This window comes from Mercenaria mercenaria, chromosome 1 (assembly GCF_021730395.1).
Source record: "Mercenaria mercenaria strain notata chromosome 1, MADL_Memer_1, whole genome shotgun sequence".
NCBI lineage: Eukaryota > Metazoa > Mollusca > Bivalvia > Venerida > Veneridae > Mercenaria > Mercenaria mercenaria.
Window position 1 is genome coordinate 34,996,092 of NC_069361.1, and position 27,648 is coordinate 35,023,739.

General features: G+C 34.7%; 1 protein-coding gene across 1 annotated transcript; it reads right to left on the reverse strand.

The window, feature by feature from the left end:
* Positions 1–21: 21 nt before the first annotated feature.
* LOC123542482 (ceruloplasmin-like) lies at positions 22–27,611 on the reverse strand. Its single transcript, XM_045328379.2, has 15 exons — positions 27,253–27,611; positions 24,197–24,444; positions 19,485–19,697; positions 17,239–17,381; positions 16,757–16,941; positions 15,664–15,770; positions 14,954–15,119; positions 11,455–11,735; positions 10,865–11,076; positions 8,930–9,080; positions 5,814–6,026; positions 5,040–5,334; positions 3,442–4,686; positions 2,335–2,387; positions 22–189 (listed from the first exon to the last, which is right to left on the reverse strand). The coding sequence occupies exons 1-15, from the start codon at positions 27,387–27,389 to the stop codon at positions 173–175; spliced, it is 3,666 nt and encodes a 1,221-aa protein (XP_045184314.2). The 5' UTR covers positions 27,390–27,611; the 3' UTR covers positions 22–172.
* Positions 27,612–27,648: the final 37 nt, after the last annotated feature.

Below are 27,648 nucleotides of genomic sequence, written 5' to 3' on the forward strand. Positions count from 1 at the left end.
TAATCAAAACATTATCATTTATATATATCTTATTCATTGTTTGTATCAATGCAAATTGATTGTTATCATTAAATTTCAAATACAGCAGTCGTGTTAATGCGTTTCATTCTGGAGTGACACTTATCCGAAGAGTTAATAGCTTTAACTAATTGTCGCCAGCAATTCATTCTGATCAATGGGCAAAATAACCTGAAAACAGAAGTATTCAAACATAAATCATCTTCGACACAAATTTCATCAATAATGAACACTTAAAGTTAATAAAGCATTTTTTCAACTTTCATAGGTGGAGAAAGACGACTGGTTCCCCTCTGGACATTATTTCAGGTACTTGTGATTTTCCCAAATGGCATACAAAGTCTGACGTGAATGTGGTACGAATGCGAACGGTTGTAGAATGTAATAACACATTTACATAAATAAAGATACATTTACATAAATAAAGATATACTACACTGTACGTTTTATATAGTAAGTTTTATATTTCTGACACGAACCACTTCAATATTATACGACAACCGGTCATGCTTGCAAATAGAATTATGATCATACCACATCTTTGATAGAGTTCATGGACAGTAATGTAAATGCATGCCACCGTCTACGCCCTCCAGTCCTGGGTTGAGCAGAACTCAACATGTGCATATGTTATAATTACAAACAAAACAATTTAGAAATATCCACAGATGTGTTCATACGGCCGTGTACATGGAACCTTCAAAAGTGGTGCAATTCCATGAAAAACGGCGTATTGTCGCCAGTTAGAATGGGGCTGCCCTAATGCAATGGGCAGAACTAAACAAACTGAAATTTAGAGAGGGGATCTGAGGTTACGGAGCTTGTATATTACATAAACCGCCAAAGAACAAAATTAAAAAGCAGGCACCATACCCATGGGGTGATGAGACAATACATAAAAATACGAAAGCGGGAGTATTTGAACCACTCAAGCTGAAATGTTCTAGCTGAAAAACTAAACAGTACCACTAACACAACATATAAACTTTATTGGGACTTTTTGCAAATCAATGAATCGCACTATTCGCTAGTCAGAAATCAAAATAAACATAGTATATCGATCTTTAGGTATTTAAATAGAACACCTAGCCTGGGAATCCTGTCTGACAATTTCTAACTTTATTTTCTATCTGCAAATTGATACGTTAGTACTATAGAACCTCAATGAATGCCAGTTAACACTTATTAGCGCACATTTAGTGGAATCTTTAATGCATAGATATTAGAATATGCTTTCTTCTGACAAATCAGGAATCATCAACGCATTCCCATGCTATATATGAATTGCAATATAATAATACAGTTCCTGCTTTTTTATTTGAAATATATGAGCCGTGCCATGAGAAAACCAACATAGTGGGTATGCGACCAGCATGGATCCAGACCAGCCTGCGCATCTGCGCAGTCTGGTCAGGCTCCATGCTGTTCGCTTTTAAAGCCTATTGGAATTGGAGAAACTATTAGCGGACAGCCTGGAGCCTGACCAGACTGCGCGGATGCGCAGGCTGGTCTTGATCCATGCTGGTCGCATACCCACTATGTTGGTTTTCCCGTGGCACGGCTCATATATTATTTTTATATTCAAATCCAAAACATATCATAAAGCCGTGTCGATTAACTTTTGATCGTTTCTTCAGAAAATAATTCAATGTTCTTTTTGAAATTTTGGAGTCCATTTTTGAAACATTTTTTTCAGTGAATGACGTCAGATTCATATTTTACTAAATTTATTAAAAGAAACAGAAAGAGACGGTTTTGTTGAAGTAAATATTGCTGTGTTTTTCGCTGTGTGATTGTATGTAAAATCGTCGCGAAAAATAATAATATGAAAAATCGTCTAACCAAGAATTTGACCATCGAACTTTAATTATCACACTATGTCCGTCGAAAAAAAATGAATGGCACTATCCTAACCTGGTATTCGTAGGTCAGGTTAGCAAAAGCATGAACATCGCACAACGACATAGTCAAAGTGAGGAATCATATATCTTTTTTTAAATAAGCATGCCAGTAAAATATGTAATGTTGTTTCTTCAATGATTTAAAGGATTTGAATTTTCATCCACGATTTTACCTGTATATTTCTTTAATGCTACAAACACAGAAATGATAGTAACACAATGAATTATTATTCGCTGCTAAAAGTTAAAACATTTATTCACTGATTATTTCTTATTAATAATTACTAGGAAAAATAAACAAATCAGTTGCATCATACCAACAAAACTATGCTCTCACTTAAAACATGAAACTTAAAATCCCAATTCTACAGTCTAAATTCATATCCCAAAAATCATGAAAGTACTGTAAACTTACTTCTCTTATGAAACAAAGCATCTTTACTGCTACCTCGCTGTCCTGTTCTTTGCCTGAAAAGTATCGTATCAAATAAAGTATTTCCTGAACAGAAATGTCATTCGAAAGAATTCATATAGTTCTGATAGGAAGACTTAAGATGCCATGGGGCGTTTGGAGTATGGTACATTCAATACTTCTCTTGAACATGCTGAACCAATCCGAGTCTGAGTTGCCCGTAGCGTTCTATGCTTTCAAAAAATCTTCTTATCAATGTTATTTAATCGTGTACACATCCATGCATATACTGCTATTCGGTTACGTTGTCACGGGGTTGCGTTTTAGAAATGTTACTTTGCCCATTGGACATTTAGTCCTGTTTTTCCAACTACTCAGCATTTTCATGTTCTAAGTTTGCAACATACGGTGTACATATTCTTGTAAATTGTACGCATTATAACTGAAAATTGTGTCAATATCTGATATTTGCGAAACATGAAATATCCTTTTGATACATGTACCGTGTGTACCGTTGGGTTGATCCCCTAACGAGGCGTTTTGTTATTTACAGTTAATACAGTTTATACATATTTTTAAAAGAAGGGATTATATTACGATATGCATTTCTAGCATGTCTATTATTTTAAAATGCGGAATCAATACATAACTTGCTCTTGTCCGGAAAACTTGCAGTTTAATGATTTATGCAATTGGCAATTGATTTGGATGTCCGTATACTGCAGAGGACACATACGTACTTAACAGAAACAATTGCCATTTAGAACATTGATTGACACAGTTTCACTGACATGTATATTAAGTTGATAAAAGGATTCAAAAGAAAATCCAAATTCTTAAAACCTAATTTAATTGTTTGCTAATTATAAAATTTCAGTCTCTAATATTGGGGCAGTTGAAACTGAAATCAAAAATTCTATATTTGCCTAGCTTTGTTTTTTCGTGTGTTTTTTGTTTTTATGACTTGAAATCTCTTTTTTAGATATAGAAAATTAAATATAGAAGAATAGTATAATGTCTAATGCGTTTTAGGGTAAATAAGTCACCTTTCATATAGGTTATAAATCTATCTAACACAATTTAGCAAGAAACGTTCTTATATTTGCTAACCTTTTCTTTTGAGTGGGTTTTCGCAGTTTAAAGGTGGTATCCGCTCGATTCCTAGAAGGAATGGTTCTCTGTTTTAATTTGTTTGTTTGTTGTGTGATCCCGGATGCAACAGGAGCAGGCTGAACATTTCTCAGTGTTCCATGACCAGTCAAGAGTTGTCCACTTTCAGACTTACGTTGTTTATGCCCTCTCGTACGTCCATAGCCTGGATTACGTTGTTGTTGCCCTCTCATGCGTCCATAACCTGGATTACGTTGTTTTTGCCCTCTCCTACGTCCATAACCTGGATTTTGTGGTTCATGTCTCGGGTTATGTGGTTTATGTACTGGTTTATCTGAGTCAAATCTAGGTAAAACAGTATATGTAGTCTCCATGCCTTCTAACGCATGTGCACCTACATGACAATGAAACAACCATGTACCCGGATTATATCCAAGCATTTCCACAGTTTCATAAGTTCCTGCAAATACTTCGAGCACATCGCGTTTCAAAGTTAGCGATGTTTTGCGTATGTAAAGCTGACCGTGGTAATGTACGGTGTGTATATCCTCAACAGAGCCAAGTCCGAAAACATACCATGCTGAATGTTCCATTTCACTGAACACGAGACCTTTCAGATTTCCATATATAAAGCCATTTATTGAGTGCATTATATTACTTTCAATAAAGTCGGGATCGGTAATTGACTGGGGAGGTGTGTTTGCGAAGTTCACATCTCTGTAATTGCTTTTATTCTCATCAAATATAATAAACCCGGTAGCAAATTCTTTCGTCACTCCGTCTGTTCTTCTTCCAAAAGAGTCTAAAATACCTTCCTTGCAGACAACGAAGGGTCCAACTAGTCCACTGTAAGTATCTTTCATAGGGGTTACCCTAGAAACGTAAAGAGAGCCTACACAGTTCGGTTGTTTTGATGTAGGTCCTGATCTTTCGGGAATGATGTACGTGTATACACGAGTCTCGCCGGGCATCGTTGATGGAGCACTTGTTATGGAAGAGCCATCCTTAAATACGACATTCCTTGGAATAATATTGTACGGAAATGTTGCAAAATTTCTGAAAACAATCTCGATGGTGTCAAATACGTTGCCATTAACCACAGGACCTAGAACTCCGAGGTGCAGCTCGTTTGGAGTTCTTTGTTTCATTTTGGTGAAAGTGCTATCTGTGAATTCTCTGTAAAGGGCTTTGTAGTAAATGGTTCCACGATACGGAGGATCATTTCGAATAAATATGTACCCTTTACTGGAAAAACGAAAACAATCCGCTACATCTTATTTTGCAAACATCTATCGCTTAAAACAATTTAGAAAACATACGTTTATTTCAATTTTCCATCTAATGCGGACTAAATATTAGTCAACATGAATGTTTCTTACACAATGGCAAAACTAATTTAATATGTATTCTAAAAAAATGAGAAACTGCCGTCTGAAAGATACAATACTGATCCTACAGATGATCAGGAGGTATTAATACATAAGAATCAAGATTTTAGAAGGTATCCAGCATTTACATAGATGTCAACAATTAAAAAGAATGTTATGATTGTGTATTTAATACAAATATTAATCGTAAAATGCATCCAAAGTTCTTACTGGTCTGGATTTAAAAGACTTGATCCATCGATTGGATCAACCTTTATAGGAGCGTAATCCCAGTTCTGTTCAACAGCAGCAATATAGAAACGTCTGACGATTCCTTCCATTCTAGGCAGAAGGGGCTTCGGAATATTTGCAGTTCGTGCTTGAAGCTCCACTGGACTATTTAAATCTCGCAGCACAGAGGCTGGCATATTCCTAGGACTTTGTCCCCCGCAAGTTAAAACATTATACCAGGCATACATTCCTTCTGCTTCAAATCCAAGTTGACCGTCGCGTAATAGCAGTTGTCCTGAAAACACAAAACTGAAAACTTACAAGAGGAATATTAGACAGGACGTCCAATATTTTGATATACTATCAAACAGATGCAAATGTACTTACGGTAGATTCTTGTGAGAGATTATCACTATCATTATTTAGCTTCATGTTGCGCGAAACAACAGTAATTAATAGGAAGTTTTCGACTTATCCGCACTGGCTTCATCGGATCAACAAAAATCATTTGTTGCTGTGTTTTAAGTCGAAGTGATTAAGTTTAGGACAAGTGTCTTATGGGGGACAACACGTGCCCGTCTGAGCAAGAGAACGCCTTGTTAAAACCGATGACCTTCTGCTATCTCTCAATGTTAAAACATTTACACATTTAATCAATTCTAAAATCCGATGCAATGGGGCAGTTAATCAAACAATATGCATTAATTTATACGAAACAACGTATGTTCCATGATTTTAGCTTAAGTTTACTTCTACATTGTTCTTGGCTCATACCTGTTTGATCTGGTGACATTGTCACAGTTTGTCCTACACCAGGAAACACAGATGCTGTGTCTAGATTCCTGTTGTCAAATTTGAAATTGTTGCCCTCGAAACTAAAGTGGTGATGATCAACTTGCCCGCCCAGACCGTACATATGCCATTTTACTGTTTCACTTGTGCACATTTGCAAACCGTTAAGTGTACCAAATGTCCGTCCGTTGATTGCTTAAAGATATAAGTAGAAGTTAAGCGTTTTAAGAAATAAACATGTCCTTGATATCAGAGATATCCTTGTAAACAAAACATATAAAAGGTGTCTCTATAAAGGCAACGAGCCCACAACCTTACGTGTATTAAATTGCATTAAATCTCTATTACTATGATCCAGAACAGTTAAATGCACATACAGGTTATTTTAGATTTACTTAAACTTGGTGTTAAAATGGAAACTTTTTGTGTTGAAATTAACATTGTCTAAATTTTACCTAATGCATTTATTTAGATTTGCACGAAAAATGTACGCTCAAAACTGATACTATGGATTAAAGTTGATGTTACAGTACCAATTACGTGATACTCCTCTACAAACAAATGATAATGATGCGTAAACGCAAGTTTGGTGCCGATGTTCAAACTATGAGGGCTGTTAAAAACGTAGACTGCCACTATCTATGTATACTTTAATGACGCAAAATAAGAAATGCTTTATCATAATGCGAATTCTTTCTACTAACCATACAGTAAATTTGACGTGAATACTTATTTTGAAATTACTTCGATTGATTTTGATAAATAATATCTAAGGTATATTTTTGTTCGGCTCAGACAGTGTATAAATAGTAATTGTTTGGTCTTTACCCCAAGCGTCACATGTTAACGTTAAAGTCGAGTCACTAATTGTTGTTTTTTTTTCCTCGCTTGTCAAGGTCTTGCCAATCGGGACTGTTTGCGAATCGTTTGTACAACACGAAGACCGTGACTCAGATGACCGACGTCTGCTTAATTACTTGTAGATGAACTCAGTTTGTGTTTCTAAAAACCTCTTCAGAACTAAATAACGAACCGATTTTCTGTGTTATCCTCTGAAAACGTAACGTGTGTTATAAGTAACAACGTGCATTTAGTTTAAGCGGTGTTTGTTTCCGTCTCCAACGTCCGAGTGACGCCATGATTTCGGTGAACGTCGCTTGGACGTCTTGCCGTATTGTGAGGTATTTTTCGAAGAATTAATAGACTGTGAAAACATTAGCAGTCGAATTCAATTTATTACAGATCAATTATCGTCCACGATTATTAAAACATTCAGTGCGGCCACCTTTCAGCGAAAATGTTATGAACGGTATATGCTCAAATTACAAAATGACTACGAATTACTATGATAGTTTTAACATTTCACAATACACAATGGGCGGCATATGATATGAAAAGTCTACGTTATTTTGGAACAGCCCTCATGAAAAGGATGTGATTAGTCATCAGCCGCTCAGAAAATAGACTAAGGCTATTGTTGTTATGTTAATGGTTTAGAACTGTTCTGAAGATGCAACTTGTTCTTGAAAAAATGGAGTTTGAGTAGAACTGGGTGTGTGAATGAGGAGTTACATAGTTACGATTGCTGATTGTGGTTAAGTTATTTTTTCCGACATTTGATTTTGTAGACCAGCAGGAAATACTGTTCCAATGTTTGCCAGTTTAGAGTATTCATCATTTGTAAAAAAAAACTGGGCTGAAAACAGTTCAACAATATTGTAACAATGGACGGATATAGGTGTTGATGTCTTTTTTAATGTCCTTATCATTTGTTCCTTATCATTTGTTCTGAAGAAGCGTTATTTTGACATTTCAAAACAGAAATACAAAGTTTTTTGTAATAAAAACTGAAATAAATCACATATAAAATCAGACAAGCAATACTGAAGAAACAGTTGTTCTAAAATCCAGTTTATGTATGAGAAGTGACATTTTAAGAGCTTTTACTTCATTAATCAGTCGTTCTTGTTATGGGCATTACCATTATATGGTAAACTAATGAAAGAATAATTTAGTAGGTAATAATAAAAAACGTTAATTTAGAATAAATATATACAAGTACTTTGAATTAGTTGTTATCAACAAAATGGTGCCAAAACAAGGAAAGAATCAATAATGTCAAAGTCTTTATTTCCATGGATACCAATTAAATGAATATATTTGTTTTGTTTTAAGTCCAATTTCGATATCTTTTCATTGAGTCTTTCATTTAGTACATTTTAGATTAGAATCATTTAAAATAGCGTATTCAACACATATATAAGCTTTTCCACTACACAGGTTCATCATGGATAAAAGGATTATCTTTAAAGGAGCAGTTTCTGCTAACAGCTAACAAAAAGCACATTTCATATTTCACATACACGTGTGCACCAATGCCTTAACCCAAGCATCCCAAAACACAACTAAAACAATGGCCCCCCATGCAAGCGTCCAAAATTCGAAGGTTATTCATAGTTAATGGGCAGAAATTATCTTCTATTTTAAATAACGGCGTCAATGATCTTGATTCCAGTTAATATAAAAACGCATACCTCGGTCTCCAAGGAAGCTACATATATACTAGGCTTAGTCGAAACACCCCATAGCAAAGTTAGACCATTTCATTTGCAAAGAAATACCATATAAAACGCCATGACTCTAATTTATTGAAATAACCTAAACCATGTTTTAGGTACGCCTCCGGACTTACGGATTCCAGCAGTCTGACTGAGCCATGCGCGGACAAAAATGGGATAAGATTTATATTGAAGGGAATGCCTTTTTGGTATTACATAGTTTAATTGAGTAAAGATACAACTTAAAAATCTCAACCGGTTTCACCATTAATATGGATCTTCAGAAAAATGTCAATGACGTTAAGGACAAAATTCTTCTTCAGGCAAAATGATTCAAACTTTCAGTGTGGCATTTCTCTGTAGTAGTAAACATTTCCACGATTTTTTAAAAAAAAATATTCTAAACCATCTCTAAGACATGACTTCGGATGGACAAACAGATAGTTGGGGAGACGAAAGAACGAAATCATCGACAACCCCGCTTTCGGCGAATGGAAATAAAGTATTTGATAAACAAATTTGACACAATAAGATATATACCCCTCATCTTGTTTGATAGCTGGAATTCAGAATCAGACTTGTCCACTGTCGTGGGCTGTCCTGTGAATCTCGCAATATTTTCATCAATATACCAAGACTTGTTCTCGTCTATAACCATCCAGTTTAGGAACCACTCCCGATCAACACCAATCTTGAAAATATACGTGCAGTGGCATCATTTAGTTGGCAAAATGTCATCACTTTGGATAATGGACAGACATCATTTTTGGGTAGAATTATGTATGTAATCAGTTTGGATAGTAGAATTGCATCCTTTCGATAATATACATGTAATGCCATGATTTGAAAAATGTCGTTGATTTAGATAATATAATGTTACCATTTTGGATAACGTTATGTCATTTTGAAATTAAAATTCTAAAATATTCAAAAATTTGATTAGATTTGAAAATTCAACGCGCTTATGTGTTAAATTAGATCAAATTTACACTGGTTTTCCATCAATTTCCCTCTTGCACACATGAAAAATACAATTAATAAATATCTTAAATTGCTTAAACCCGTGGCGAATTTGTATTAATACATATTTTGTACTTTTAGCATTCATTTTATTATTTTACATGTATATATATTTTAAATGTATGTTGTCTCGACTAAATATAGGCTTTATGATTATATATGTAATGTGATTGTTAATAACGAGACAATTAATAAATCATTTCATCTTACACTTAAGCTTTAACCCCCCCCCCCCCCCCCCCCCACCCCCACCTCCTCAATTCATTTCTAGGCTTATCACTACTGTAAAAGACGAAAGCCTACACAGGTCTATCAAATGTAGTAAATATAAATAGTCTTCTAATACTTCTTCTTTTCTTCGTACCCTTTCTCAATATCATCGTTTTTTCCTTTGCAATACAGTATGTATGTTTAGCATGCTCTCGAAATCAGCATATTCAGATCACATGCTAGTTAAATGGCGGCGTAAGAATTTTATGTCTCGAAAAGAGACAATGAAAGAAGCGGAAAGAGTAAGTTCAGAGTTTTCTATTTAATAAAGTTAAGCTTTCTTTAACAAAAGTTAACACCCGATTTTCTTTTTCAATAGTAGCGATATAGTTCTTGATGAGAATATAAGTGTCCTCAAAACTGACATTCTAGAAAATGTCGAAATAACGTTTCTAAGTAAATGGACTGTATATGAAATAAGAATTAGCAGGACGCTCAACATAATTCTATCAAACGTCTGGTTTGAAATATATTATTTCATGATTTATAAGATATCTATTAAACACCTGTTATTATATAAATATCATATGGCAGCGTGTGTGACATTGATATTATCAACCCGAGGGCAGAATGTCACCCGAGGCGAAAGCCGAGTGGTGACATTCTGTTTCGAGAGTTGACAATATCATTGCCACACACGCTGTCATATGATATTTATTTTATTATACTGAACAAAATTAAGCACAAAAAAAGTTTTTAAACATGTTTTTAATTCATTTAATTCAACAGTTTCATCTTTAGCGCGGTAATCGCCTGTGTACACATTGAATAGTGACGTCATTACTATATGTGTACAAGGGAGGCAATCATTTCATGATTTGGCTAAAAAATTGAAGCAGTTATTTGCCCTTATATGACATTCAAAATATCAGCGCGGTCACATGACCTGACAGTCACTTTCACTTGGTCACGTGTCAAAAAGGTTGAAAATGTTTCTGATAGTCAAAATATCTCTTTCTCGGGTAATGGGATTTTATCATTGTAAACAAAAGTGAGGTATAATAAATGGCGTTTTCTATCAGGCAATACTCGTTACTTCCTTTTTATGACTCATTATGCTTGATAAAAGATAAAAGGTAAGGGTAGATTTCCCGGAAGCACAGCAGACTCCAAACACAGCCATAGAGCCATGCAATGCAAGGTGGGCCCACGACAAAAAGAAGATGTAACGGAAAAATATAGTACCTGTCTCCCATTGGGTGCTAACGTCCCATATTTGCAAACTAGAAGTGGACCGAACAATCCTGTGTAGATATCTCTTGTTAAATCTACAGCGGAGTGGTACATGTACGTGACACAGTCCGTATTATGTGACGTTAATGCCGCTTCTGTTGGAACATCGAATTCATATGTCCTTGAAAATCCAGGAGAGACAATTGCTCCGGTCATCTGCGAATCTAAATTAAAGAATAAAGGTTTCTAGCTACGAAGGAGTTTTACTGTATGACCGTGCTGTAAAGTATCTGAATGAAAGAATAAGCAATGGTATTGCATTTACTTTAGATAATTTACTATTTTACAAACTTCTTAAATGGTATAATGGGATGGTACACGTATGTGATGTACACAGAAAAAAATTTCCTTTGTTGATTTTGCATGAATGGAACATAGTTTTGCATATTAATGTTTCTCTGCCATTCTTTATCGTTAGAAAACTTACTATACATGATTGACTGTACAATTGAACATATCTAGAAAGTACTGGCTATAATATATCGTCTAATTCATAGTCTTTATATTGTATTACGTTCTCTACAAGACAACAACATTCCTACCCATCCGGATGTTTTTGTAATACGCCCCTTCATTGTCTTTTGTCATTCTTACACCATTAGCTAGAAAGGAATATTGTCTTGATGCCTTGTTCATGACGACGACAACGACACGTTCCCCTTCTTCCACTTTGATTGGTGGCCCAGACAACCCGTAATGCAGCTGTGGGAAACCATATTGCTTCCTTACAGTAAAAGATGGGTCTGCATATTCGACATACATCGCTTTTTTGTAAACATTTCCTATACGATTGTTACCTCTTTCAAGAAAAGTGGATGCACCGCTGCAAAAGGAATAAAGACAACGTAAAATAAACAAAATAGTCTTTTTATTAATTAAAATGTTTTTGATTACTTATAATCCAAAAATCGTCTCTTTCACGGAAAGGGCTTTTACTGAGAAGAAGTATCAAACAAAACTACTTGTGAGGGGGGCGGGGGCGGCATTTTGCTAAATCATCGGTTTTCCCTAAGCAAGCTGGATCACTTCCTTACATGAAGAATTTTACACTCCAAGTGAGGTCATTGACCTACATCGGTGTGGGGCAAGTGATTGCAAGTCAACATCCGTTACCACTCTGCCATTGATCCCGTCTGGAAATACAGCTAAGAGATTGTATTATTTATATATCGTTATAATACAAAACATTATTTGGAGGACCGTTCAACTAAAACATATTGCAATTTGTAATTGTTTTCTAGATACCTAATACAGTTTATGATTAAAAAATCAATTTGACCCCTAGTGTCATGAACCTCGCAGTCCATGTTCCACACACCCAGCGTAGTGATACTGATACTTTTCCAAAATTAGAAAAAAAAATGAGAAAATGAACCGAACAAAAATGTACAATATTTTGTAGCTTTCTGATGCCCCATGTGACCTTTTTTAAAAAAGTTATAGGTGATTTCCAAGTTTCGCACACCTGTTTAAGTGTATCAAAATATGAATAAAAGGTTTAGGTGGATTTACCGGAATACAGATCCTCCCAAACACAGCCAGGGAGCCATGCATTGATAACAACGCAACAAAAAGATTTAAAAATCCAGACAAGGATTAGAAAAGTTATGGACCTAGACAAAAATGTTCAGTATCTACATTTTAACCTTCGTGACAGTTACATTGATTACATACAGTGCATATCACCATATTGTGAAATAATACAAAATACAGATTAATATAAAAAAGAATCTTTATATCTTCCGGGATAGGTCAATGGAATCCGTGCAATGAACACTACAATATCACGGGTGGTAAACGCGCAATCCAATTCCCACTGGGAATACGCTAAAAACGGGTTGCGCGACTTCCGGTGCTGGTGTTGCGCATCAATATATACAAAATCGAGGTAGGTGGGTTTTTGTTTTTGTAAATAATAACACATTTACGAGTGCTTTCGAAAAAAAGCAAAATGCTATTCGACACAAAAATGAATAAAGATCATATTTGTGAAATACCAACTTATTAATTTAAGAATCAACTCTGTTATCACGAAAACTCTGCTGGCTCGAACTGTCAAAAAAGCATGGAATCATGAAAAATGCAAATTTTCTAACTCTTGTGCCTTCTTTCTGGAAATGTGACGCTTCTAATTATCAAACACGTGTAAAACAGTCATGAATATTACATACACTTGAATGAAATGTTTCTTTTGGGGGAAAGATTGTTAAAAAATAATCGGGAATGGGGTTGCGCCGCGGGAATGGAGTTGCGCGTATACATTATATACATTATGATGTATACGAGCAACTCCATTCCCGGGGCGCAACCCCATTCCCGATGATTTTTTTGTCAATTATGTCCCCGTAAGCAGGATTTGAAGCAAATAATTTTGATATTCGTTACTTTATAACAGTTTAGTTATCATAAAAAGCATCAGATGTCCTCAGATTAGGCATATGAGGACAGAAACTTCCATTTTTGTTGATTTCATATTTTTTTCACGCTTCGTGTCGCCTGAGTTTTTGTGATAATAGAGCCGAATCATAAATTACAAACCAGATATTTTACTCATATGATGTATTATCATATTTGTGTCGAATAGTATTTTACTTTTTTCGAGAAAATTTATTGTTGTCTCATACTAAGCAAAATCATACCTTCACATACCTCAATTTCGTCCTATTTTACGCGCAACACCAGCACCGGACGTTGCGCAACCCATTTTAAGCGTATTCCCAGCGGGAATTGGATTGCGCGTTTACCACCCGTGAATCACGGGTGGTAAACGCGCAATCCAATTCCCACTGGGAATACGCTAAAAATGGGTTGTGCGACTTCCGGTGCTGGTGTTGCGCATCAATATATACAAAATCGAGGTAGGTGGGTTTTTGTTTTTGTAAATAATAACACATTTACGAGTGCTTTCGAAAAAAAGCAAAATGCTATTCGACACAAAAATGAATAAAGATCATATTTGTGAAATACCAACTTATTAATTTAAGAATCAGCTCTGTTATCACGAAAACTCTGCTGGCTCGAACTGTCAAAAAAGCATGGAATCATGAAAAATGCAAATTTTCTAACTCTTGTGCCTTCTTTCTGGAAATGTGACGTTTCTAATGATCAAACATGTGTAAAACAGTCATGAATATTACATACACTTGAATGAAATGTTGCTTTTGCGAAAAAGATTGGCAAAAAATAATAGGGAATGGGGATGCGCCCCGGGAATGGAGTTGCGCGTATACATTATATACATTATGATGTATACGAGCAACTCCATTCCCGGTGCGCAACCCCATTCCCGATGATTTTTTGTCCATTATATCCCCATAAGCAGGAGTTGAAGTAAATAATTTTGATATTCGTTACTTTATAACATTTGAGTTATCATAAAAAGCAGATGTCCTCAGATTAGGCATATGAGGTCAGAAACTTCCATTTTTGTTGATTTCATATTTTTACAAGCTTCGTGTCGCCTGAGTTTTTGTGATATTAGAGCCGAATCATAAATTACAAACCAGATATTTGACACATATGATGTATTATCATACTTGTGTCGAATAGCATTTTGCTTTTCTCGAGAAATTTTATTCTTGTCTCATACTAAGCAAAATCATAACTTCACATACCTCAATTTCGTCTTTTTTACGCGCAACACCAGCATCGGACGTTGCGCAACCCATTTTAAGCGTATTCCCAGCGGGAATTGGATTGCGCGTTTACCACCCGTGGCGAATATAGTGACGAATATTGATATCGAGTTAAAATATAATCGGGTGAAGGATAACAAAGTTATAACCGGCACAAGAAGGTGCATATTATAAGACACTTTTCCCTACAGATGATGTACACCGCGTTAGTGTTACTATCTGAATTAAAGGTTTAAAGGTACTGCTCTTAAAATTTTGTTGCTTTAGCAACAGTATGGTTCAAGTGTAAAATTCGGGTCATCTATGTTTTTGGTCTATATCGACTGCTTTATTTAAAAGATTTCTAAAATATCACTTAGACTTTAAAAAGCCCAACCACATAATTATACTACTTGTAACTACTAACGGAATTGTATTAATATCTACTCCCGGGGCGTAATCCCAAAGCACCTCCTCGATAGCTATAAAGAATCGCCGGGTATAGCCAGGGCGAACCACTCCGACTGGCTCTGGAAGTCTTTCTTCTGGTAGTTGTGGCCATTGCCTTACGTTTAAAAATGCTTGCATTCCCTCTGGAAAAGGAAAAAAACACCATAGACATAAGTATAGTATACAGTGTTTATTCAACTTTCGATTAAGTCATGCTTCATCTGTAAATTGCATTAAAGCATAATATGACTGTTATTTATCTAAGGAGTATTTTATTTAAAAATAATTTGATTGAATATATTTTTTTTTGCAATTTCTCAATATTACCGAACATCTACTGTTAGCCTGTAGTGACATGTTATCTATCTTTTAAAAATGTAAATAAAAATCCTTACTCTTGGTACTATTTCTGCATTTATTTATTTTTAATTCATTCTGTAGATGCAACAAACCATGTTATACTGAGCTACTGCTGCAGTTGGCTTAATAGGCAGGAACCTTGAAGTCTTTACTCGACCACGTACCTGGTTAGGCTTAAGAATACATTGACAGTTAATATTCACTGCTCGCTAAAGCTCTGAAGTTGCCATTTTATAGATAAACTTTTTATATAACTATAATGTATCAAATTAAAAGAATACAAATAAAATGTCTTACAGTTATAATATAACAAGATAAGTATAATACCGTCATAATGTTTTTGGTTCCTACAATAAAGCAACCAACGTCCAGGGTTAACTGGAGTCATGTACCCAGAGTAAACACTGGCTGGATGTAAAACCGCCGTATCTGTTCTGAAACGGAAGGCAAGAACAATGTAATGGAAGTTTTACGAGCATTAATGGCTGCATACATATATGTCAAAGCGGCTTCTCGCAAAATCAGAAGCAACAATGTTCTAACCTTACTTCGTTTTTTTCCTTGTCACTGAATGATTTTTGTAGTTTCAAAAGTTTATTTATTTTCGAAATAACGACATAGTTTTGTTACATTGATACTTCACTATGCATCACATACGGAATGTTGAACAAGTTATAGTGTGGCGGCCCGGTGGTCTGGTGGTAATACGCCTAACTGTCAATCTAGAGGTCTGGGGAGATACTCTTGAGTGTCTCCCACCTAACTAAGAGACCAGTACTGGTTCTTCGCGGAAAAAATGGCTTCGCGTACATCGATGTTTCACAAAGGACACATTAAAGAACCAGACTGTCTATTTGCAAAGAGCTAGGCTAAGATAGCCGGACAGGCCTGTATCTAATGGTATTCTCTATCTCCGTTGCAAGGGGGTGTGGGGCTTTCTCCCGCTCTATCCCTCTTGTAATGTCATTCTGAATCAATACTAGCGCCCTGTGTGGCTGTCTTTGTATGTGTAGCGCCTCTGAACGTGTTTGTCATGAAAAGGGTCCTATTTAATTCTTGTATGATATAATAAGTTAAACAGATTGGGATTGCTGTGTGAGATGCATTGTTAAATGGCGATATTAATGCAAAAACAACATTTGCATTCAAGAACAATCATAATATTCAAATTGATTTTATTGAATATAAAATCTATCATTTTAGGATTTTTATATAGCCTTTATCTAGAGTAACATTGCTTAGCGTTGAATTATTCTAGTCTTTGGGGGGCAATGCCATCGATTTAATTGTAAGTAGATTAAATCAAAGCCAGTCTGTTATCGTTTTACTTAGCAACTTTGAAAAATAAGTTTAATTTGATCAGTAATCAGGTAGTTTATTCACCTGTTTAGTAATTATTGTGAAACTGACAACAAACTACCTTTTCTTTTCTATAATCATTGTTTGTCCGTTTGCGTGTATGGTATGAATGCCTTGATTTATGGACATGAAGTACCACACAATATTTTCCCCTTCACAAGTTGTAAAGTCGGGTAAGTTGCCATACACAAATCCATTAATATGTGACATTTTGTTGCTTTCCATGAAATCCTCATTGTCAGCTTCCTGTTAATGTAAAGAGAGGCAAAGCATGAGAAACTAACTGATCAAGTACTTTTATGGTTTTTATGTAAGGGTCTTATTCCTTGTAACATTTTTGTATCAATGCTACTGAAATATCCGTGACGCTATCTTCAGTATACTCAACAACACTCGAAAATACTCCAGTAAGTTGACGGAGGGTTTAGTTATATTACGTCTTACATGAAATAATGTAGATACATTGTATTTATACTAAGACGGAACAGTTACTTATAATGCTTCCAAAACAAGTATGAATGTCTTCAAATGAATGTTCTCTACCTTGAGACTTTGGCACAAAGTTACGTTTCCACAGCTAAGTACATGCTCATCGGCGTACCAGTTATTATTTTCATCAGCAACATCCGCATATAGATAAAATTCTCTGTCAACATCTATTCGATTCCCCTGTGCGTCTAGAGTTCCTGTTAAAGTATATCCAAATGTTCTTTTTTTCATTACACCGTTGTTATTATTGATAAAAATACATTACATATTCCATACTTGACTATTTCAAGCACGCCTTTTTCTGTGTATTGTGCGTTTGTCTGTAGGGCTTACACTTTTATAGTCACAATTAATCCTTTAGTATCTTTATCCTTGAATTTTTTTATTAAGTTGTAAACGAAAGAGAATATTCTAAACAGCTTCGTATCACAAAGTGCAAATTTAGAACGAATTACGTATTGTTAGGCCGTCCAACTGATCTAAACATGAATAGTAACCAGAAACTTGTACATGTATATTTTTGATCACATAGAACCAGAAGTTACATCAACAATTTCGACGCGCGTAGTTTATGTCAAACCTAAACCACGATATTAATCGATAGCCCTGTCTGTTCTTAATCAATATATATCGGTGATTCTTAATATATTGTTATCCAGAAAGATATGCGAGAAATACATCGCAGATATCGGTCTTTCGCTCCGCGACATTTGTTTACTTCCGGTTGCTCCGGGGTCACGGTACGTTTTATGTAACGTCATTTTTGATTGGATAGTAGACTATCTTCACGTACGTCACGTACCGTTGACGTTTGAGGAGCGGTGCTAAAACTATGTAAGGACCGTTTTTCAGCTCCTCATTTAATTTGTCACTCGTTTCTCCATCCTGAAGACAGTAACCCTTATATTGAATGCATAAAGATCGGCTCCACAAAACTTAATTTATCCTGACATAAGCATACTGTATATGAATCATAGAGCAGTTACTTCTGGAGATATGTGGAATATATATATATATATATATATATATATATATATATATATATATATATATATATATATATATATATATATGAATATTTTGTGAACTACTGAATGTTTTACCACGAAACTGCCTGAACTTTACATCTGAATAAAAGATATGTGACTGAACACACTTTTTGCCTCTTTGCTAGAGATATAGGTACATAGTCATTACTCTTTGTCCGAACCCAACTCAACAACTGTTCCCGGTCCTAGGCAGGAGTTCCGGCAGAACAATATCCTGACGTCATGTGTTATCAACATACATGTATTCTCGAGCTATTATGGGAATGACCTGTATATTTTTCATGCAACATGATCCTAACAAGATTGTAAACATTGTATCTGCTGTTTTACAAATGAAAAAATAAACAGTTTACTTTGTGTAGTCTGATTTCAAATTATGTAATTAAGCTAGAAAATCTTAATGTAACTTTAAACATGGTAAAAAAGTTGGTATATATCCTTAAATCTTCCGTAAACATCATTACTGCTATCAAACCTTCTGCACTGGATGTAAATCAAAATAAAGCTTGATGACATCAATCTGCCTGATGTTCATTGTTAGAGATGTGGACGGCGTAAAGTAGCAATAGGCGTTACGAGAAAGAACTGAAACACATCTTTATTTTCTTAGATATAAATCAGGGCTATCTATAAAGAAATATTATAGAAAAGTGTTAACTTTAAAAAGAAGTTCAGATTATAGCCTTTAGATGTATGAAAATTGTGTAGCAATTGGGGGTTTTCGAATTATTTCAATTGTCACACAAGTTGCTAGGAAACCATATTATTTGAGCATACCTGTTGTTTTAATTTAGAAATATTCTAAAAATAATATCATATTCCATTTTTATAAAACAGGTAATATGTCCAAATTATATACTTTTTGCATTGGTACAGTTTCACAACTGTGATTTTAACAGAAATCGTAAAAATATCAGTCGGGAATATCTGACCGGCGCTTCCTTGAACTAGAAAGTAGGTCACTGATAAAATGTGTTACTGTGAACTCAACGAAAATTGAATTGTCTTTTTTTATATCAGGATGATCAGGAAGGGATAAAATTTTGAGAAAATGGTGATTTGAAAGATGAGTTTATCTTATTTATTTTTAAAATATGTCTGGTTTTGTTAGTCTGTCGAGAAGACATGATGCCAGGATATTATTTCTCTAAGAACATTTTTATGAAGTTAATTAATTCCTAATTTTGTTTCATCAAAATTAAGTAGTTAGTTCATTTAGAACACACCCACTAAACTACTAAACTGTCTAACCTTTTCTGCAAATTAGTCCTACTCCAACCAAACCAGTATCTACATCCTTCGGAGCCATTGTATGTGAATGGTAAGTGAAAGCATAGCAATTGTCATCTTGGTCCGTAGGTCCATGAATTCTGGATGCATGCCACATGTATGTGACGCTGCCCCCTGGTGGTACGGCATCTTCTAATTTGTCATTTCCGCTCGTGCCATCAATGTAAACAGCACCTTGCGGAACAAATTAGATGTTTGAAACCCTGTTGTTTTGTTACTAATAATTCACATAACAGTTAAACCAATAAGCATGTACTCGTAGTTGTACAAGTGTATTTACCTTTCCAGCCTGAAGAGAACTCCTGCAATATATTCTCCTAATAATTTCATTTACCAATTTGTTCTGGTTTTCAATAAATGCAATATCATAACAATATGTAAGTCAAAAAGAAATTGCAACAGAGTTACCGAAGTCCCTCGTCTAGGAACATTTTTCACAAAACATATTACATGCCGATACAAACATTTCTTTAAAGTAATGTAGTTTGAGGAAGTCTGGAAATCAATAATTGGTGAAAGCTTTCAAATTTTAATATCTGTATTTTAAAAACTTACTGTTATTTTATTTTCAATCTGGTAAGAAAAAAAAACGAAATTAAACATGTAATGATATATTTTATCATATTAAAGGGAAGTTACACAACAGTAAGGGTTAATACAAGATTTGTCAAGCTGCACTGCATCTTGAACCATAATAATGCTGTGTTTACATATATATATATATATATAGTAGAGAGAATTTATACGAACTAAATCACCACCACAATATATTGTAGTAAAGAGAATTTATACGAACTAAATCACAACCACAATATACCAGACCAATTACGGCAAAGCGCCTAGCAGTACAAACGAACACGTACATGCCACAGCCAGTCCACCAACCCAATAAGATAAGTTTCAATGCTGCTTTATATACGAGCTCGAATTGTACTACACTTTCGTATTGGTTCAACAATTGCATATATATACTCAAATCTCTGTTTTCATGTCTCACAAATCAGCAATGACATTTTACTAATAGTCTTTTTAACTGATTGGGACCAGAGAAGCTATATTTTCTCTCTCTGAAAGTTAACTGGATCTCGAGGATACATTGAATATATATATAGATAATTTGCATTTAGGGATATAGTAATATTCAGAACAGTTGACTTTCCCATACGTGAGATCCGCTAGGATACAAGTTCGCATTATAAATTATTATATAGTAGAGAGAATTTATACGAACAATATATATATATATATATATATATATATATATATATATATATATATATATCTCCCTCTCTCTCTCTCTCTTCTTCTCTCTCTCTATAAAGTTATTACGTGTGCGTGTGTTGTTACTACCAACAGTTGTTAATAGCTTTTTATATCTATCAATACCGATCATCTTACTTTAAACATAATTTCCTTTTTAAAACTGATGAAAAACACATGTTTTGTACTTTATTATATATAAGGGAAGTAATTTCGTGTATCAACAAAAACAGAAAGATAACTACTTGGGTATCTGTGACCTTGACATTCGCACATATCATAATGTCATGTAATGGTGAATATTTATGCCAAAAATATCCAAAAAGTCTTGTGACCTTGACCTTGAGCTTGTTGTCTGTGTCGTACGAGAAGTCATGCGAGAAATCAATTTGTTATGGTGACTTTGTCAAGTTACTTGAATATCCATCCATGCAAAGTAAATTTATTGACCTAAAAGGACCTATTATCTTTGACCTCTAAGTTTGACTTTGATCTTAGAGATACGGGCCTGTGTCTTGCACAGAACATGTCGTCTAAATATGGGGAACAGTTGGGCCAAGTGATTATGAATTCACTTAATGAATGGTAATGGTAGAGTTATGGACCGGACATGATGCTCTAAACCTGTGACCTCCGAGTGTGACCTTGAGCTCTAGACTAGGGGTATTGGTCTTGCGCATGACACGCCTTCTCATTATGAGAAACATGTGTGCGAAGTAATTTCACTTGAGGAATAGCAGTGTTATTGACCGGACAGAAAATAGACCTGGTTAACACTTGACTTCTAAGTGTGACACTGACCTTGGAACAAGTAGTATGGGTCTTGCACACGAAACGTCGTCTCACTGGGAAAATGTTATGCCAAGTTATTTCTAAATCTAGGACAAATGGTCGAATCCCATTTCTAGGTCCATATTTTTTCTTCGGAAAAGGCGGGGAACAATAAGCAAAATTATCGCTGCTGGGGTAAAAACGCTACCAATGCTAAAACAGTACTTAAGCTAACAACTGTACCTCATCTGTCTGATATTTAATGGTTTATTCATTTTAACTTTAAGTTTGGTCATATTTCAAATTTGAATAAATATCACGCACATATGAATTTAATCGCTAATTGGTTAATCTATCTGTTTGAAATGCTACAAAGAATATTAAACACCACCTAATAATTTAGGTACGAGAAAAATACCACGTACAACAAATTGTCGAATGACCTTGTCCTAGTAAATATCCATGTATAATTATAACATTAAGACAAGATGCAAAGCATGATGACGGTTTATTTCTAAATATATTTAAAAGTAGTTGTGATAAATCATTTTTAGGTTTTTCTGTCTCGTCTAACTGAGGAACAATGGTTGCTGGGACATACTTCTGGTAAAGTAGAAAGCTATATAACGTGCTTATAGTAATGCTGACATGTCCATTGTGTAACTAACTGTATAATATGTACCTCATCTGCGTAGGGGCGTTTTCAAACTGTATGGAGGATAGGCAAGGAAAAACAGGTAAAGCCAACCTAATAATTCTTATACAATTTTGACATTTGTTTGTACAAAAAAAGAAGGACATTTCTCTAACAATTATCTATTAACTACAACAATTAACACATATTTCCTTTCCTGTTATTAAACAAAAGTACATTTATTTAAATAAATATGCTTTACCGGGGTGCAAAGCATATAATGACACTCAAGTCTAAAAATTAGAGAGTATGCCAACTGTGCATAACCCTGTTTATTAAACAGTTTGACCTTTGGTGATTCGAACAGTGACGTATGATCAATATAATAATATGACTTCAATTCCATTTTTTATGAAATTAAAATTTTAATCATACAGACACTGTGGTATTGGCCATTGACATATGACCCAAAGTCAATCAAAATTACCTACTCTCCGTTTTTTTACCAACTGACGATGAATCTTCATCTACAGAAAAAGATCGATAGACAGTAGAAATAGGTTGTTCCTAATTCCCGTACCCTTCACCTATATTCGCGAACAATCGGTTTTGTTCGGAGAATGGCGGTAAAGTGCGAAAGCCGCGGTTTATTTTTAGAAATTAATTTCGCGGTTAATATTATACTTTTTAATATTTTTATTCGTTATACTTAGTATAATTATGGAAGTGAATATTGAAATAATGCTAAATATAATGAATAATATCTTTTTAAATGGTAAGCGTCTTAATTTGGAGAGAGTTTTATGATTTCTGTCGTATTTTATGTTCCCTGATTTGGGAAGCATATAGTCGCGTGCGTCTGTCCGTCCCAGCTTCATTCGCAAAAGGAAATTCGTATACTGTCTTTTTGTTCCGGTCGGATGATTTTTTTTTTTCACTGAGTAGTGGCCGTTTGATTATTCAACATAAGTATACTATTCCATAGTAGACCTTAGCAACCACTCGCTGTAATTCATCGAAACTTCATAGGAAGCTTAACTCTCAAGAGCAAATGAGCGTATAATTTTCATGTTTCTCTCAGGTGATTTTTTCACTGAGTTATTGCCTTTTGATTATTCAACATTAATAAACTTTAGCACCATCCCATACAACATATAAAAAATTCATGACTTGAAATGAAACGTATCGCATACATATGGAAGAACTGGTATAATCCATAAGATCGTAGGTTTAAGTTTAGTTATGTCACATGAAAATGGCGTCAGCATTTATTAAAAGACTGCGTGATTTTGTTTTATTTGTGACACAGCGATCCTTAAATATTCTAAAATTCATCGTTTATTTTCAGAATGCTTTTAATTTATTTCAATATTCCTTGGTTTCATTAAGCAAAAGTGTTTTGTTACACGATATCTAAATCAACGCTAACCTCAGACTCGTTTGTTATATGCATTGTCGATTGTAAAGATAATAGGACACGTTGAGAGGGTAGCGATGTGGAGATGAGGTTGTTAATGAAAACAGGAGTTTTTAGAAAAAAAAAATCATACTGTACTTGTCTGCGGAGCGTTTTTATTTCTTGAAAGTATACATATAGATGTACAGATAATAAAGATATTCAAACTCATGTTTATGAGAAAACGAATTCAATGAATACATATAATTTTATAATAATTTACATTTTATGTTAATGCTTTGGTGATAATGTCAGGAATATGTTTCAGATCTATCTCAGTTGTAATCCATTAAGAGTATATGCATAAATTTTGATAAAGGAATGAAACAACCTTGCCCTGTCCTTAAATGCCCTGTGATTGTTTTAATATTAAGCGGTCTGCAACTAATTGACTAATTAATGAATAGAAATAATATTACAAGTTTTAACTTTTATATTTTGAAACAAATCTGATATGGCTGAAAGTCGGGACTGGATTGAATCTTTTCTAGATATACATTCCATCTTAAAAGTCAAGAACTATATTCAATTTGTATGATTAAATAATACTACCTTCATTTGCTTTGTTGTACTGATAGCCATGCGGATGAACACTAAAGTTACTTCCAGTAGCCATGTTTCGAAAATGAATAAAAACCACATCCTCCACTTCCGCTGCAATGAGTGGTCCAACGAATCCCGCCCATTCGGGTACCTGAACACGTTGTGTAAAGCTTCCATCGGTATAACCTCGATAAATCGCTTTCTTGTAGATGTTACCAATCCTGTCTGGACCAGTTACGATCTTTTCGCTAGAAGCTCTTAAAATGAACATGAGGTCCAATTAAGCCTTAAACGATCACCTGACTGATTACAAAGGTGGCATGGCTGAAGGAGTTTTATAAACAACGTAAATGAAACGGTTCAGAAGTTGTATTTTTTTCTGTTCTGTTACCCTGGTGGGTAAACAGACCAAAACTATTTGAAGAAACTTAAGAAATTTTAATTCGGGTATTCTTTAGACTAAGTTTAGTAATCATTGATAGACGAAACCATTTTAAAACATTTATTTCAGCCGTGGGCAATCGTATTTAGAGTGGAGCAGAACCATTAGAAGACAAATTATCAATTTTATACATTTATGCTTTTCACCAAATTCAAGGGTGGTAAACGCGCAATCCAATTCCCGCTGGGAATACGCTTAAAATGGGTTGCGCAACGTCCGGTGCTGGTGCTGCGCGTAAAAAGGGACGAAATTGAGGTATGTGAAGTTCTGATTTTGCTTAGTATGAGACAACAATAAATTTTCTCGAAAAAAAGCAAAATGCTATTCGACACAAATATGATAATACATCATATATATAAAATATCTGGTTGGTATTTTATGATTCTGCTCTATTATCACAAAAACTCTGGCGACATGAAGCGTGAAAAAAGTATGAAATCAACAAAAATGGAAGTTTCTGACCTCATATGCCTAATCTGAGGACATCTGATGCTTTTTATGATAACTCAACTGTTACAAACTAACGAATATCAAAATTATTTGCTTCGAATCCTGCTTACGGGGTCATAATTGACAAAAAAATAATCGGGAATGGGGTTGCGCACTGGGAATGGAGTTGCTCGTATACATCATAATGTATATAATGTATACGCACAACTCCATTCCCGGGGCGCAACCCCATTCCCTATTATTTTTTGCCAATCTTTCCCCCAAAAGCAACATTTCATTCAAGTGTATGTAATATTCATGACTGTTTTACACGTGTTTGATCATTACAAGCGTCACATTTCCAGAAAGAAGGCACAAGAGTTAGAAAAATTGCATTTTTCATGATTCCATGCTTTTTTGACAGTTCGAGCCAGCAGAGTTTTCGTGATAACAGAGTTGATTCTTAAATTAATAAGTTGGTATTTCACACATATGATCGTTATTCATTTTTGTGTCGAATAGCATTTTGCTTTTTTTCGAAAGCACTCGTAAATGTGTCATTATTTACAAAAACAAAAACCCACCTACCTCGATTTTGTATATATTGATGCGCAACACCAGCACTGGAAGTTGCGCAACCCATTTTTAGCGTATTCCCAGTGGGAATTGGATTGCGCGTTTACCACCCGTAAAATTTGAGCATTCATCAGCCAGTTCATGACGTCACTTCTGCTTACGGACGTTAATTTCCCGCGCTTTGTGTACATACTCTATTATAAGAAAGAGTGATACGAAGAAAGTATTTCTATTTCCTTTTTTTATTCTATTATTTGTAAAATACGGTACATGTATGTAGAAAATTAATCTGTCAGAATAAAAAGCTTGTAGGTGTACGATATGCAAGAAAAAAAGCCTCGTTACCGCCCAATGCGCAGGTTCCCTCGAGACGGATATTTCTATCCGATTCGTAAACACATGACAGATATTATTATTCTATTTTACCTTTGCGCGAAAAGGATTGTATAAGGCTTGTGAGCTAAGATTAATAGAAACGTTCATCGGGCGGTTCATAGGGATAAGTTGTTTAACAAAAAACGTTTTTACTTTTAAGAAGGAAATGTTCTCTTTTGTAACAATAGCTGCCCAAAATTAGGTTCATGGAACCTACAAGAACAAGCGTGAAAAGAAAATATGAGGATGTTTAACAGATTTCAATATGTAACTCTTGGTTAGCCTTTGTAAAACATTTACTTCAGTTGCAGCTCAAAGTTTGATTCCTCAAACATTTGTAATGTTTGCTCAAATTTGGTCCAAGAGATCTAGCATGAGCAGACTATGTAGGGGTATTCTGGCCAGAGCTTAAAGAACAGAATATTAACTTTAAATGTTCGTTTTCCTTACATTACATTACGTAAAACATAAGTTTTAATCCTTTTTTGTGGCTCCAAATTTAAGGAAGAGAAGTCGCTCAGAGAAAAACAAGAGCTATAATATTATCAAAATTCTCTACGGAACACGGATAAATCCCCGACGCAGAGCAAATACAACCATAAGGATGGTGGCTTGAATAAACCTCGAGGAAATCATTAGATAACGGTACATAAAATGTTAAAGCATCAGAACTTGTCCTTTTGAAAAAGAAGTTGTTTGTTGTTTTTTTTGGTTTTTTTTGAAAAAATATTATGAAAATGGTACAGGTATAATTTTGACACAAGGGCATGATTTGAAATTTACATGTATATGCGAAGCTTTCAAATTAGAATCTAGTAAAAATCTCCCAAGAGGTAAGAGAAAAAAACGTTCTGAGAAAAGATTACCGTATGAACGCACGAACTACATCTGAACCAGTGAAACTCCTTGTTCATACTTCCGTAAACGAAACTTAAACATGTATATGACCAACAAATAAAAGTGATACTAAATTACCGCAATGAAAGTGCAAAAAAAATTATTTAAGGTTGTTTTCTGTTGTTAAAGTTTTCAAGTTCTTAATTTTTATACCAATAGCAACTATTGAGCTGGTGCAATAGACGGATATTGAAATGAAATATATATGTTTTTATTTTTACACATGTCTTATAATAAGAAAACACAAGGTGCATATTTTCAGCCACGACTACGCCGTTCGGGAACGTGGGCACATTGTCTTTCATGTTCAATAATTCACTTAAAATCATGTAATGAAAAATCTTACTTGCTATCGGCTGTTACTAGGTTACGCCCGGAGGGTGCATAGTTCCAGAAAACATCTTCTGCGGCTATATAAAAATGTCGCTCCATTGCCGAAGCCGAAGAAATTCCTAAACATATGGTCAATAGCGTGGCAAACATTATAAGATTTTCACGGTATATCTGATTTCCTTAGCTACAACAATGCTTAAATAATGCACTATTTATTTTTACTTAAGTATGCATTGCATGAGAAAGCAGCTACTCCATATTTATTTTATACATGAAAGTATAATTCTCTATAAAACAGTTGCGTTATTAAGTCGTTTTTATGCAAATCTGTTCAATCATCGTACTGTATGTGGTTATAATATACAGACGTCCAATCAGTTTTCACAAAATAATGTGTCATTAATTATAA